The 15,094-nt window shown below is 53.2% G+C and overlaps 1 protein-coding gene across 1 annotated transcript in view; it reads left to right on the top strand.

Moving 5' to 3' along the window:
- Window positions 1–15,094, top strand: part of DNM2 (dynamin 2) — a 48,228-nt gene that overhangs the window by 11,520 nt on the left and 21,614 nt on the right. The window contains 9 exon segments of the mRNA XM_075577838.1: window positions 3,715–3,788; window positions 5,626–5,775; window positions 6,660–6,863; window positions 7,781–7,879; window positions 8,901–9,061; window positions 11,046–11,115; window positions 11,118–11,187; window positions 13,163–13,298; window positions 14,636–14,704. Of these exon segments, the coding sequence (XP_075433953.1) occupies window positions 3,715–3,788; window positions 5,626–5,775; window positions 6,660–6,863; window positions 7,781–7,879; window positions 8,901–9,061; window positions 11,046–11,115; window positions 11,118–11,187; window positions 13,163–13,298; window positions 14,636–14,704 (1,033 nt within the window).

The following is a 15,094-nucleotide window of genomic DNA, read 5'->3' on the forward strand; positions in this document are numbered from 1 at the left end:
GGCCTCGTTTCGTGTTTCCCCCTTTTCCCTTTCTCCCTGTTTCCCCCCCCCCCCATTTCCCTATTCAGCCGCACGCTGTCGCTCTGCCCGCCGCGCTTTTTTTGCCGCGCTCTGTTGCTCTGCCCCCTTGCGCACTCTTTTTGCTGCGATGTCTCTGGGCGCCGCGTGCGCTCTCTCGCTCTGTCCGTCGCACACTCTTTTTGCCGGCTCTTGCTCTGCCCCCTGGTGCTCTTTTTTTTGCCGCGTTCTTTTTGCCGCCCTTGCTCTCTTTTTGCCGCCCTCTCTCGCTCTGCCCCCTCTTTTTGCCGCCCTCTCTCGCTCTGCCCCCTCTTTTTGCCGCCCTCTCTCGCTCTGCCCCCTCTTTTTGCCGCCCTCTCTCGCTCTGCCCCCCTCTTTTTGCCGCCCTCTCTCGCTCTGCCCCCTCTTTTTGCCGCCCTCTCTCGCTCTGCCCCCTCTTTTTGCCGCCCTCTCTCGCTCTGCCCCCTCTTTTTGCCGCCCTCTCTCGCTCTGCCCCCTCTTTTTGCCGCCCTCTCTCGCTCTGCCCCCTCTTTTTGCCGCCCTCTCTCGCTCTGCCCCCTCTTTTTGCCGCCCTCTCTCGCTCTGCCCCCTCTTTTTGCCGCCCTCTCTCGCTCTGCCCCCTCTTTTTGCCGCCCTCTCTCGCTCTGCCCCCTCTCGCTGTGGCGCCCTCTCTGGCTGTGGCGCCCTCTCGCTCTGCCGCGCCCTCTCGCTCTGCCGCGCCCTCTTCGCTCTGCCGCGCCCTCTCGCTCTGCCGCGCCCTCTCGCTCTGCCGCGCCCTCTCTCGCTGTGCCGCCCTTTCTTGCTCTGCCTTCTCTCGCTGTGCCGCCCTTTCTCGCTCTGCCTTCTCTCGCTGTGCCGCGCCCTCTCTCGCTGTGCCGCCCTCTCTCGCTGTGCCGCCCCCTCGCGCGCTCTCTCGCTGTGCCGCCCCCTCGCGCCCTCTCTCGCTGTGCCGCCCCCTCGCGCCCTCTCTCGCTGTGCCGCCCCCTCGCGCCCTCTCTCGCTGTGCCGCCCCTCGCGCCCTCTCTCGCTGTGCCGCCCCCTCGCGCCCTCTCTCGCTGTGCCGCCCCCTCGCGCCCTCTCTCGCTGTGCCGCCCTTTCTCGCTCTGCCCTCTCTCGCTGTGCCGCCCCCTCGCGCCCTCTCTCGCTGTGCCGCGCCCTCTCTCGCTGTGCCGCCCCCTCGCGCCCTCTCTCGCTGTGCCGCCCTTTCTCGCTCTGCCCTCTCTCGCTGTGCCGCCCCTTCTCGCTCTGCCCTCTCTCGCTGTGACGCCCCCTCGCGCCCTCCCTCTGTTGCTTGTTGGGTCTCTCTCTTGCTGCCTTATGATCCGTCGCTGTCACAGCCTCAGTGACGATCACAACACGTCCCCACAGCAATCAGAGACCCCCCCCCCCCCCTGCTATTTCCGTACCTGCCACAGTACAATACCAGATAAGTAGCTGCCTCACCCCGTCTTACCCACCTCTCCCATGTCCATCAACCTTTACACTCTTTCATTCTCCACTTGCTCTTCACACACAATGAGTCTGGGCAAACCTGCTGCCCTGAAGTGGGGATTCTGGCTCTGCACCTAAAGGGTCAGTCCCACGCAGGGGCAAAGTGACCTAATGACGGGGACGTGTGTAATGGGTTAAAGGGTCAGTCCCACGTAGGGGCAAAGTGACCTAATGACAGGGACGTGTGTAATGGGTTAAAGGGTCAGTCCCACGTAGGGGCAAAGTGACCTAATGACGGGCGTGTGTAATGGGTTAAAGGGTCAGTCCCACGTAGGGGCAAAGTGACCTAATGACAGGGACGTGTGTAATGGGTTAAAGGGTCAGTCCCACGTAGGGGCAAAGTGACCTAATGACAGGGACGTGTGTAATTGGTTAAAGGGTCAGTCCCACGTAGGGGCAAAGTGACCTAATGACAGGGACGTGTGTAATTGGTTAAAGGGTCAGTCCCACGTAGGGGCAAAGTGACCTAATGACAGGGACGTGTGTAAAGGGTTAAAGGGACAGTCCCACGGGGCAAAGAGACCTAATGACAGGGACGTGTGTGATGGTCTGCAAACAGCAGTTGTTAGAAAGGGTGTTGTATGACTGAGCGCTTTTGGCTGGCCTTGCTAGGGCAGGACAGTGCGGCCTCTTTCCTGCGTGTCTCTGTGGATCCGCTTCCTCTTGGAGCTGTGCCCAGTGAGACAATAGCCGCAGCGCTGATTATCGCACGTCTGACACAGCACATGCCACACGATCCCTGCGCTGCTCCGGTTTATTGGTGAACTTTGTTTCCTACCAGCGAGAGGTCAGAGGTCGGAGTCGCACGGCCGCCCTTGCTCCCTTTAACCCTTTGCGAGGCGGCGTGTGGCAGCGGGCCGTTCAAGTAGGGGGGTCTCTGTTCTGTGGGTGCAATAGAAATGTGCAGAGCGTTCCGGTTCTCACAGGCTTCCTTCCCCCCCCCCCCCCCCCAACTTCCACAGGCCGCCTCCTTCCCGCGCAAATATTTACCCCGCAGGCCTCGTCATTTCCGTGCGGGCAGAGATTCCCACCCCCCCAACCTCGCAGACCTCCACCTTCCTGCGCGGGCAAAGATTCTCTCTTTCCCCCCCCCCCCCCCCCACCTTGCAGACCTCCTTCCTGCGCGGGCAAAGATTCTCTCTTCCCCCTCCCCCCCCCCCCCCCCAACCTTGCAGACCTCCTTCCTGCGCGGGCAAAGATTCTCTCTTCCCCCTCCCCCCCCCCCCCCCAACCTCGCAGACCTCCACCTTCCTGCGCGGGCAAAGATTCTCTCTTCCCCCTCCCCCCCCCCAACCTTGCAGACCTCCTTCCTGCGCGGGCAAAGATTCTCTCTTCCCCCCCCCCCCCCCAACCTCGCAGACCTCCACCTTCCTGCGCGGGCAAAGATTCTCTCTTTCCCCCCCCCCCCCCCAACCTCGCAGACCTCCACCTTCCTGCGCGGGCAAAGATTCTCTCTTTCCCCCCCCCCCCCCCCAACCTTGCAGACCTCCTTCCTGCGCGGGCAAAGATTCTCTCTTCCCCCTCCCCCTCCCCCACCCCCCCCCCCAACCTTGCAGACCTCCTTCTCCCCCCCCCCCCCCCCCAACATCGCAGACCTCCTTCCGGCGTGGGCAGAAATTCTACCCCTCCCCCACCCTTCCCAACCTCGCAGGCCTCCTCCTTCCCGCGCGTGCAGAGATTCTCCCCCCCCCCCCCCCAACCTCGCAGGCCTCCTCCTTCCCGCGCGTGCAGAGATTCTCCCCCCCCCCCCCCAACCTCGCAGGCCTCCTCCTTCCCGCGTGGGCAGAGATTCTCCCCCCCCCCCCCAACCTCGCAGGCCTCCTCCTTCCCGCGTGGGCAGAGATTCTCCCCCCCCCCCCCCAACCTCGCAGGCCTCCTCCTTCCCGCGTGGGCAGAGATTCCCCCCCCCCCCCCCCCCCAACCTCGCAGGCCTCCTCCTTCCCGCGTGTGCAGAGATTCTCCCCCCCCCCCCCCCCAACCTCGCAGGCCTCCCAGCCTTTCAGAAAGTGTTGTTGGTCCGTTAAAGCGTGTTGCATCCTATTAAAACACTGATGTAATAAAGAAGCTGTGTGTGCGTGTTTGGTGCAGTGTGTGTAACGGGGAGATATCTCTGACCATCATTTCGGGGAGCGGAGACCTTTTCATCTGCAGATACTCATGCTCGGGGGGGCGGGGGGGTTTCCCTCCGCCTGTGATTTCTTGCAGAGATTTCCTGCCCCGCGGATCTGGCATTGTCACACGTCGCCCCCTCATCTTGCAGCTCATCTTCTCCAAAACAGGTACCTTGCCTATTACCCCGTTTTAAAGCAGTCCGAGCAATATCCTACATGTGGTTTTTTTTTTATAAATAATCAATTCTGTAATATAAGAAAATACTTGTAGCATTTTTTTTAACAACTCTGAATGACATGTTTAATGTATTACAATGTAACAAGCATTTTTTGTCTCACCCGTTTACCAAGTCACATCCTCTTCCTCTTCTGAAACAGGCTCTGACACAGCCCTTTTTGAGCCCTACCCTCTCTAGCAGTGCCCCGATTTGTATCTAGTGCCTGCCTGGTCACATGATCTTCCCCACAGAACTTTGCATCTTAGGTCCTCTTCTGCTGCACGGTCAGCCATTTAGTGAACCCCCCGAGCCGAATCTTTGCCAATCGATCGGCAACTTAGCTAATTACTCATCATTGTGTGGATTGTATTGATGCACATATTAAAGGGGGGGGGTGGGGGGAAGAGAGAAGGCCGCTTGGACTAATACTTTAATATAAGAGTTTAACACGCTCCATTCTTCTTTACCTGTGGTGGTTTTTGTGGCCTCTCTTCCCCTGTACAGTGTGTACAAATACTTTTCAAATGTGTGTGTTTCCTGATGTAACAGAGCTGCGTTACCTGACATTTTGGTGGAACCGGTTTGTTGGAGCAGATGTGGTGTAAAATACTTGACCTTTTTTCTCATTCCCACTCCTGTGTGTAATTAAACCGTATTTCCTACAGGCCAGACCAGTTTGGCAGCCTCTTGAGGAGGATTCTCAGGCTGGGCTGCGTTTTTATTCTGTGTGTCTGACTCCCTCGTAGATGTAATAACCATTAAATATCCTAAACGGCCAGTCTGCATGGTACATTTTCTTTAACCCATTGGCTGCCAACTCATTGCTTTGTAATGTCTTACAGACACATACACATAATGAGACAGGAGAGAGCTATGGGACATGGAGTCTGTCCCTCCCCCCGCAGGGTGACACAGTGACACAGACAGGAGGGAGCTATGGGACATGGAGTCTGTCCCTCCCCACCGCAGGGTGACATGGAGTCTGTCCCGCCCACCACAGGGTGACATGGAGTCTGTCCCGCCCACCGCAGGGTGACATGGAGTCTGTCCCGCCCACCGCAGGGTGACACAGACAGGAGGGAGCTATGGGACATGGAGTCTGCCCCTCCCACCGCAGGGTGACACAGACAGGAGGGAGCTATGGGACATGGAGTCTGTCCCTCCCCCCGCAGGGTGACACAGACAGGAGGGAGCTATGGGACATGGAGTCTGTCCCTCCCCCCGCAGGGTGACACGGTGACACAGACAGGAGGGAGCTATGGGACATGGAGTCTGTCCCTCCCCCCGCAGGGTGACACAGTGACACAGACAGGAGGGAGCTATGGGACATGGAGTCTGTCCCTCCCCCCGCAGGGTGACACAGTGACACAGACAGGAGGGAGCTATGGGACACTGAGTCTGTCCCTCCCCCCGCAGGGTGACACAGTGACACAGACAGGAGGGAGCTATGGGACACTGAGTCTGTCCCTCCCCCCGCAGGGTGACACAGTGACACAGACAGGAGGGAGCTATGGGACATGGAGTCTGTCCCGCCCGCCTTTTTTGTATTTTCGGTCTTTCTTGCTACAGTGTTTGCCAATTACATGTATTTTCAGAAATAAAAGCATTATTGCAGGAGAGAGAAAGTATTACACCATTTGCTTTTAATCTGCTGTTTTTGTTGTTGTTGGTTTTTTTTTTAACGCCCTGTGTGGTTTTGGGTTAAAGTCAGATCCAGGCTGCTGTGTGCAAACGTTTGTGTTGTGGCTGCTGCTGTGTGCAAACATTTGTGTTGCTGCTTTTTGTAGAGTACGCCGAGTTCCTGCACTGCAAGTCCAAGAAATTTACGGACTTCGATGAAGTTCGTCTGGAGATCGAGGCGGAGACGGAGCGGGTGACTGGAAACAACAAGGGCATCTCCCCGATACCCATCAACCTGCGGGTCTACTCGCCCAACGGTAAGGAGAGTCTGCGGGGGGGAACTCCTTGTTATATCCCGTAACAGATCAGTAAGACTTGTACATTACCCAGACCAAAGGCGAGGCGCATGCGTGCGTGTGATGCGCGCGCGTGTGTGTGATGCGCGTGCGTGTGTGTGATGCGCGTGCGTGCGTGTGATGCGCGTGCGTGCGTGTGATGCGTGTGATGCGCGTGCGTGTGATGCGCGTGCGTGCGTGTGATGCGCGTGCGTGCGTGTGACGCGCGTGCGTGCGTGTGACGCGCGTGCGTGCGTGTGATGCGCATGCGATACGCGCGTGCGTGTGTGCGATACGCGTGTACGCGTGCGTGTGTGGTACGTGCGTGTGTGGTACGTGCGTGTGTGGTACGCGTGTGTGTGGTACGCGTGTGTGTGGTACGCGTGTGTGCGGGAGATACGCGTGCGGGAGATACGCGTGCGGGAGATATATTTAGGGCTGGAAAACACCACTGCTATACCCCAATCAAGGAAGTCAGTCGTCAGACCCCCTCGTACCCCCCGCAGACGTCCTCGCCCAGTCTCCCTCGTCCCCGCGCGCGGTCTTTCTCGCTACCAGATAACGGCCCCCTTACCTTGACCTGTGCCAACGAGGAAGCATGAGTCCAACGGAGGCAGCCTGCAGTGCAAGAGGTTGTGTGACCTCTCGCTTAAAGGCACCAAAGTGCAGGGTGTGCGCAGGCAGCGTGGCCATCACTCGCCGCCAAACTAGCGCCCCTCCACGTCATGGACTTGGGCGCCAAACCACAGAAGTAAGACCCCGGGGCGCTAGTTTGGAGGCGCTGGCGGCGAGTGACCCAGCATTGTGGACACTGCCTTGGGCGGCACGTGGGCAGGTTTTTCACCCGTCTCCTTCACCTCCCTCAGTGCTGAACCTGACACTGATTGACCTGCCGGGCATCACCAAGGTTCCCGTGGGGGACCAGCCGCAGGACATCGAATACCAGATCAAAGACATGATCCTGCAGTTCATCAGCAGGGAGAGCTGCCTCATCCTCGCGGTGACACCGGGCAACTCGGACCTGGCCAACTCCGACGCGCTCAAGATGGCCAAGGAGGTGGATCCGCAAGGTAAGGGGGACGGGGTCCGCAGGTGCACACTAATGGCGATGACATGGGGGTCAGTCCCAACTATGAGCAAAATGTACAAATGGCAGTGACAGGAGAAAGCTACAGGACATGGAGTCTGTCCCTCCCCCCGCAGGGTGACACAGTGACACAGACAGGAGGGAGCTATGGGACATGGAGTCTGTCCCTCCCACCGCAGGGTGACACAGTGACACAGACAGGAGGGAGCTATGGGACATGGAGTCTGTCCCTCCCCCCGTAGGGTGACAGTGACACAGACAGGAGGGAGCTATGGGACACGGAGTCTGTCCCTCCCCCCGCAGGGTGACACAGTGACAGACAGGAGGGAGCTATGGGACATGGAGTTTGTCCCTCCCACCGCAGGGTGACACAGTGACACAGACCGGAGGGAGCTATGGGACATGGGGTCTGTCCCTCCCACCGCAGGGTGACACAGACAGGAGGGAGCTATGGGACACGGAGTCTATCCCTCCCCCTGCAGGGGACACAGTGACACAGACAGGAGGGAGCTATGGGACATGGAGTCTGTCCCTCCCCCCGCAGGGTGACACAGTGACACAGACAGGAGGGAGCTATGGGACATGGAGTCTGTCCCTCCCACCGCAGGGTGACACAGTGACACAGACAGGAGGGAGCTATGGGACATGGAGTCTGTCCCTCCCCCCGCAGGGTGACACTGACTGTAAAGACTGCAGCCTGTTTAATCGGGCTTTACTTTCAGAATTCAGGGCACACATGATGAGCTATTAAACAATGTGTGTGCAGCTGCAGGGCGTGTGAATGAGGCCTGTGAGATTTTGAAGCCTCAGACTCAAAGTTCCCCTTCAAAGAACTGCTCATTTCTGCCTATTTAACCTTCCCATGTGAGAAACTTCAGGCCGCCTGTCCCTGTCTTGTAGGTATGAGAACTATCGGGGTTATTACCAAGCTGGATTTAATGGACGAAGGTACAGACGCTCGGGATATACTGGAGAACAAGCTTCTACCCTTAAGAAGAGGTAAATAACAGAATATTGCACGCCCCCCCCCCCCCCCCTCTTTCTCTCTCTCTCACTCTTTACGAAAGGATTAGGGCTGGATACTGGATTTCTTTCAGTCCGATTATTTATGTATATTTATGTGTGTGTGTATGTGTATATATATATATATATATATAAAAACAACATTACCATTCTCTCGTCCGGTAAAGAAAGACTGCACTCGGTTCAGTAATCATGAAAAACTGTATTGGGCATCTGAATAAAAAAGATAAGTCAGATGCCCAATACAGTTTTTTCATGATTACTGAACCGAGTGCAGTCTTTCTTTACCGGACGAGAGAATGGTAATGTTGTTTTTCTATTATTTGAGACTAGCACCTGTCTATATGAACCAGTACATTGAGTGCAAGCTGTGCTGTTGGTTTATATATATATATATATATATATATATATATATATATATATTTTTTTTTTTGTTTCACATTCATTTGTTCTTTAGTTCTGGAATCTTATGTTCACCACTGTTTTATTTCTATATATAAATAGTTTTACAAAAGTGTGTGTAACCCGGTGTCGGCTCCTCGTGACCTTGGGCAAGTCACTTTATCTCCCTGTGCCTCGGGCACCAAAAACATAGATTGTAAGCTCCACGGGGCAGGGACCTGCACCTGCAAAATGTCACTGTAACGCGCTACGTAAAACTAGCAGCGCTATACAAGAACATGCTATTATTATTACAAACAATTATTAACTATTATAATCTATATTCAATATATTGTCTCTAGTCTTGTTGAAAGACCATGAATGGAGCCAGGTGGAGTTGCCTCATAAACAAGTCCATCCCAATGGTCCAGTAGAGCAGAGTATCCACAGGATACTGTTCCCTGTTGACGTTTATGGCGCGATTTCTCCTGGAATTCTCTCTTTCCCGCTAAAGCACCTACCACCATTTTGAAAGCAGTGGAGCGCGTCGGTGGCGTTTTGATCATTTGAACATCCCACGATCTCCCAATCCCCTCCCATTTTTCTCCTCTTGCAGGGTACATCGGGGTGGTGAACCGGAGCCAGAAGGATATAGACGGCAAGAAGGACATCAAAGCCGCCTTGGCCGCCGAGAGGAAATTCTTCCTGTCCCACCCGGGGTACCGACACTTGGCCGACCGCATGGGAACGCCTCATCTGCAGAAGGCCTTGAACCAGGTAGGAGAAGATGGGGGGAGAATAACGTGTGCCAGAGATCCCTTTGAGTGCACAACAATCCTCTCTGTAGGACAGGGATCTTCAACTTGTGGGCGAAACGCGTCCACCGACGCCTCTTGTCGAATGCGACGAAGTGCACTTTTTCATGCTGATACTCGCTTCTAAGCACGGTTACTATAAGCATGAATAAAAACAACAAATCGGGCGTTCTTTGTTTTTAAGTGATTTGATATCCGTGTGTAAATATATAATAAATAAAAATAAAGTTGTTCAAAACCCAAGTTGGCCCCCGTAAAGCTGCAAGTGACAATGTGTATAGATTTGTGGGCAGCACTAGACATGCTCGATTTATAACAAATGAAAGAGATGCGTTTGAAAAGGGGGTGATACAGGATCCTATATTTGGGGTGCACGGGAAAAGTGCACCCCAAAACTGGAACAATCTACCGGAGACTCTCACAGCCACCACCAGTCTAAGTTCTTTCATAACTAAGGCTGTCTCACATTTTAACCTGTTCTGTAACTGTTACATACGCCTATAATATATATTATCTCTAACTGTGCATGCAATGTCTGGTATATAATGTATAACTTCTGCTCACTTAATGTAACCATGTATCTGTCATCATAACTCTGTGCCCAGGACATACGTGAAAACGAGAGGTAACTCTCAATGTATTACTTCCTGGTAACACATTTTATAAATAAATATAAAACATATACTAAAAAAACACGTAGGATAAATGGAAAATAAAACGGTGCCATATCGCGGGATCCTAGAGGTGGATTCTCATGCGCTTCAATGTCATCCGCTGCAATCGCCGCCCCTCCCAATCTAGCGGCATATGCATGGGAGAGAAGAGCGGCGCACCGTGCTAATCGATACGCTTTTAGGCAGGGAAAGGAACGCGTTTCGCTTTACACCCACACTTTCCCAGTTCTTCACAGCACACGGAGACAAATTGTAGATCTCGGGGAGTTTCCGGGTTGGTTGAAGTCACCCCGCGTGGGGCGCTGCCCCGCGCCGCTTCCAGACCCTTTCCGACCGACGTCTGCAGAGATCCCCATGTCGCCTTTCCGGTCTCGCGATGCTTGGCGTTGGCCCCGCTCTCCTCCTCCTCGGATCAGCTGTTCCCTTGAGCACTCGGCTCTCTGTAGGAAATGTTCAACGTTCGATGTAATTGTGGGCAATCGGCAAATCATTAGTTTCACACGTATTGGTTTGATGGGATTGTGTTAGATTAGATAACCATCCAACAAAGCAAGAGGGTGTAGTAGCTACAATCACAGCTTGATGAGACTACTAAGGAAGCAAACGTGCGAAACGCGTAGTCAGAAGCCACAGAACCGCCGAGTGCTCAAGGGAACAGCTGATTTAGAGGAGGCGAACAAGGCCAACGGCAGGCCAAAAAGTCTGCGTGCGTGGTCGGCAGCGGCAAGGCACTGGATCCCAAGCGGGGTGACTGGAATCTCCCTGAGTGAAGAACTGGGAAGGTGCGAGTGTTACGAGCTGCGTTCCTTGCCCCTGCATAAAAGCGTATTGATTGGCACGGTGCGCCGCTCTTCTCTCCCTTGCATATGCCGCTAGATTGGGAGGAGCGGCGATTACAGCGGATTTACATCGAAGCGCATGAGAGGATCCACCTCTATACGGCACCGTTTTATTTTCCATTTATCCAATTGATGGTTGTTTTGACTATATTTAGGATCCATATTGGCACTTTTTTTTCCCCAGTACCTAAAGACCTACAATTGTGCAAATTTTCAAGGGGATTTTGCGAGAACTATATAAAATATGATGCGAAACCGAAAGGGGTCGCCTTTTTTTCCCCCTCAACACGGTGTACGTAAATCTGCGCCTATAACCCCTGCTGTTTGTTGTAATGCGTCGCAGCCTCCCGCAGTACGGGAAGGGGTTAAACTTGCCTTATTTCACCATCTCCCCGACCCCCCCCCCCCCCTTTTTTTTTTTTTTTTTTTTTAGCAATTGACCAATCACATCCGAGAGACGCTGCCGGCGCTGCGCAGCAAACTGCAGACCCAGCTGTTGTCCCTGAGAAAGAGGTGGAGGAGTACAAGAACTTCCGTCCCGACGACCCCACCCGGAAAACCAAAGCCCTTCTACAGTAAGTATGGTGGGAAGGTGCCTGTGACCCGGCTGGGCACGCCCCTTAACCTGCCCTGTACCTGCCCTGTACCTCCTGGCAGCAGAACTCTAGTGTGTGTGTGTTTATAAATATATATAAAAAGGTTCCCATCCATGGTTACTCGCCGGCCAAGGTAGACATGGTCTTCAACTTCTTCTAGTTCTATTCCATTGATTTCGATCTTTGCAGAAGTGACTCGTGTTGAACATACCTTTTGGTCTTGTTGAGACTCGTATGGAGGCCACCTCCTCACTTTGCTTCGGCGAGTTCTCCGATTTGTTCCTGGAGGTCTTCTGGGCTTGTGGCAAAAATAACAACGTCCTCTGCAAATCGTTGGCGACTCAGATATTCACCGATTATATATATATATATATATATATATATATATTGTTATTTTTGCCACAAGCCCAGAAGAACAATATATATATATAATCGGTGAATATCTGAGTCGCCAACGATTTGCAGAGGACGTTGTTATTTTTGCCACAAGCCCAGAAGACCTCCAGGAACAAATCGGAGAACTCGCCGAAGCAAAGTGAGGAGGTGGCCTCCATACAAGTCTCAACAAGACCAACGGTATGTTCAACACGAGTCACTTCTGCAAAGATCGAAATCGATGGAATAGAAGAAGTTGAAGACTATGTCTACCTTGGCCAGCAAGTAACCATGGATGGGAACCTTTTTTGCATGAAGATGGGATGGAGCGCGTGTGGAAGACGCAAGGGAACTTTCCACTTCCTCGAAGGAAAGCTTACGGACCTCTGTATCCTGCGTGTGGATGCGAAATTTTGGGCCCTAAATGCGAAGATAATTCAGAAGCTTCAGACAACGCAAAAGTATGGAGAGCTGCTCGCTGGGTATTACCCGAAGAGACCGGAAAAAGAATGGATGGATTCGAAAGCAAACACAAGTCTGTGACATCCGCCACAGGGGGGAAGAAATGTAAAATGGCAGTTGGCTGGACGTATTGGAAGAAGGAAAGACCATCGTTGGACGAAGATGGCAGTCGACTGGATTCCAAGAGAGATGAAGACCAAGATAACGTCCAATAGTAAGATGGGAGGATGAGATGGGAACGTGCGTGGGAGCGACGTGGAGAAGAGAGGCTGTAACCGCAGGACCTGGGAGATCACTGGGGAGGCTTCATCCAGCAGTCGGGAGACACGGGCTGGAGAGGATGGGATGAGGGAATGTGTGGGAGCGACGTGGAGAAGAGAGGCTGTAACTGCAGGACCTGGGAGATCACTGGGGAGGCTTCATCCAGCAGTGGAGAGACACGGGCTGGAGAGGATGGGATGAGGGAATGTGTGGGAGCGACGTGGAGAAGAGGCTGTAACCGCAGGACCTGGGAGATCACTGGGGAGGCTTCATCCAGCAGTGGGAGACACGGGCTGGAGAGGATGGGATGAGGGAATGTGTGGGAGTGACGTGGAGAAGAGAGGCTGTAACCGCAGGACCTGGGAGATCACTGGGGAGGCTTCATCCAGCAGTGGGGAGACACGGGCTGGAGAGGATGGGATGAGGGAACGTGTGGGAGCGACGTGAGAAGATGCTGTAACCGCAGGAGACACGGGCTGAAGATGATTAAATCTATATAGCTCAAAGTTGGTCTTTTAATATCCCTTGGTATCCAGTTGACTATCTGTCCAAGAAGACGACCAAAAGCAAGATGGCAGGAAATCAGGGAATGTGTTGGAGAAAAGAGGCTTGCAACCGCAGAATCTTGAAGATCATTACGGAGGCCTTCATCTAGCAGTGGGCAGCCACAGACGGAAAATGATATATATTTGTGTGTGTATGTGAATATATACATGTGAGCGTATAGTGATAGATTAGGTCTTACCTGTATCCTATCCACCTTTCTGTCTCCCTCCTTCTGATAAGTTGTGTGGATGAGCTTCATGCACCGGCTCTAGGACCACCTCATCTCCCCTCTCCTCACCTCCCCCCGCAGGATGGTCCAGCAATTCGGAGTGGACTTCGAGAAGAGGATCGAGGGCTCCGGGGATCAGGTGGATACCCTCGAACTTTCGGGAGGCGCCAGGATAAACCGAATCTTTCACGAAAGGTTCCCCTTTGAACTTGTGAAGGTGAATATACATCTGAAACCATTCCCTATAACAACTCCCATCCCTATAACTCCTATTGCCCCTATAACTCCTCCTATTATACCCCATATAACGTCTCCCTATAACCCCTCCCTATAACAACTCCCATCCCTATAACTCTATTGCCCCTATAACTCCTCCTATTATACCCCATATAACCCCTCCCTATAACAACTCCCATCCCTATAACTTCTATTGCCCCTATAACTCCTCCTATTATACCCCATATAACGTCTCCCTATAACCCCTCCCTATAACAAGTCCCATCCCTATAACTCCTATTGCCCCTATAACTCCTCCTATTATACCCCATATAAACGTCTCCCTATAACTCCTCCGATTACCCCATATAACGTCTCCCTATAACGCCTCCTATTACCCCATATAGCGTCTCCCTATAACCCCTCCTATTACCCCATATAAAGTCTCCCTATAACTCCTCCGATTACCCCATATAACGCCTCCTATTACCCCATAAAACGTCTCCCTATAACCCCTCCCTATAACAACTCCCATCCCTATAACTCCTATTGCCCCTATAACTCTCCTATTATACCCCATATAACGTCTCCCTATAACTCCTCCGATTACCCCATATAACGTCTCCCTATAACTCCTCCGATTACCCCATATAACGCCTCCTATTACCCCATATAACGTCTCCTATAACTCCTCCGATTACCCCATATAACCCCTCCCTATAACTCCTCTATTACCCCATATAACGCCTCCTATTACCCCATATAACGTCTCCCTATAACCCCTTCTATTACCCCATATAACGTCTCCCTATAACCCCTCCTATTACCCCATATAACGTCTCCCTATAACCCCTCCTATTACCCCATATAACGTCTCCATATAACCCCTCCTATTACCCCATATAACGTCTCCCTATAACCCCTCCTATTACCCCATATAACGTCTCCCTATAACTCCTCCGATTACCACCATATAACGCCTCCTATTACCCATATAACCCCTCCTATTACCCCATATAACGTCTCCCTATAACTCCTCCGATTACCCCATATAACGCCTCCTATTACCCATATAACCCCTCCTATTACCCCAATATAACGTCTCCCTATAACCTCCTCCGATTACCCCATATAACCTCTCCCTATAACTCACATTATGTCATATAACCCCTCCCTATCGCCCCATATAACCTTTAAATAACGCCTCCCTATCGCCCCGTATAACCTCCCTATCGCCCCGTATGACCTCCCTATCGCCCCTTCCTATAATTATATTGGGCGCCGCTCCGTACCGAACAATTCCCCAGCTTTTTTTTTTTTATATTTTTTTAATAAAAGATGGAGTTTGACGAGAAGGATTTGCGGCGAGAAATTAGCTACGCCATCAAAAACATCCACGGCGTGAGGTGAGGCCCGTTCTCGTGTGGCCAGTCTCCCCCCCCCCCCCCCTCCCTTTCCGTAAGTGCGCCCCGTGCGAGGGTGCCGCCCGTTCCCCTGTGGGGGTGGGGGGGCGTGTGTAAATGTAGGTGGGGGCTTCACCGTTCAGCCTCCTGATTGGGTTCGGCCATTGCATTCGCAGACGGGATTATTGTGCTTAGAAATAAATGGGACTCTGTACATATCGCACAAATAGAACCTGAATCGGGGACTGACCGCCAAAACTTACCCCCTGTGTATCCCCCCCCCTGCTTTCTTTCCTCCCCCCCCTCTCCCTTTCCTCCCCCCCTCTCCTTTCCTCCCCCCCGCTTTCTTTCCTCCCCCCCCGCTTTCTTTCCTCCCCCCCCGCTTTCTTTCCTC

This window comes from Ascaphus truei, chromosome 20 (assembly GCF_040206685.1).
Source record: "Ascaphus truei isolate aAscTru1 chromosome 20, aAscTru1.hap1, whole genome shotgun sequence".
In the NCBI taxonomy this organism is placed as follows: Eukaryota; Metazoa; Chordata; class Amphibia; order Anura; family Ascaphidae; genus Ascaphus; species Ascaphus truei.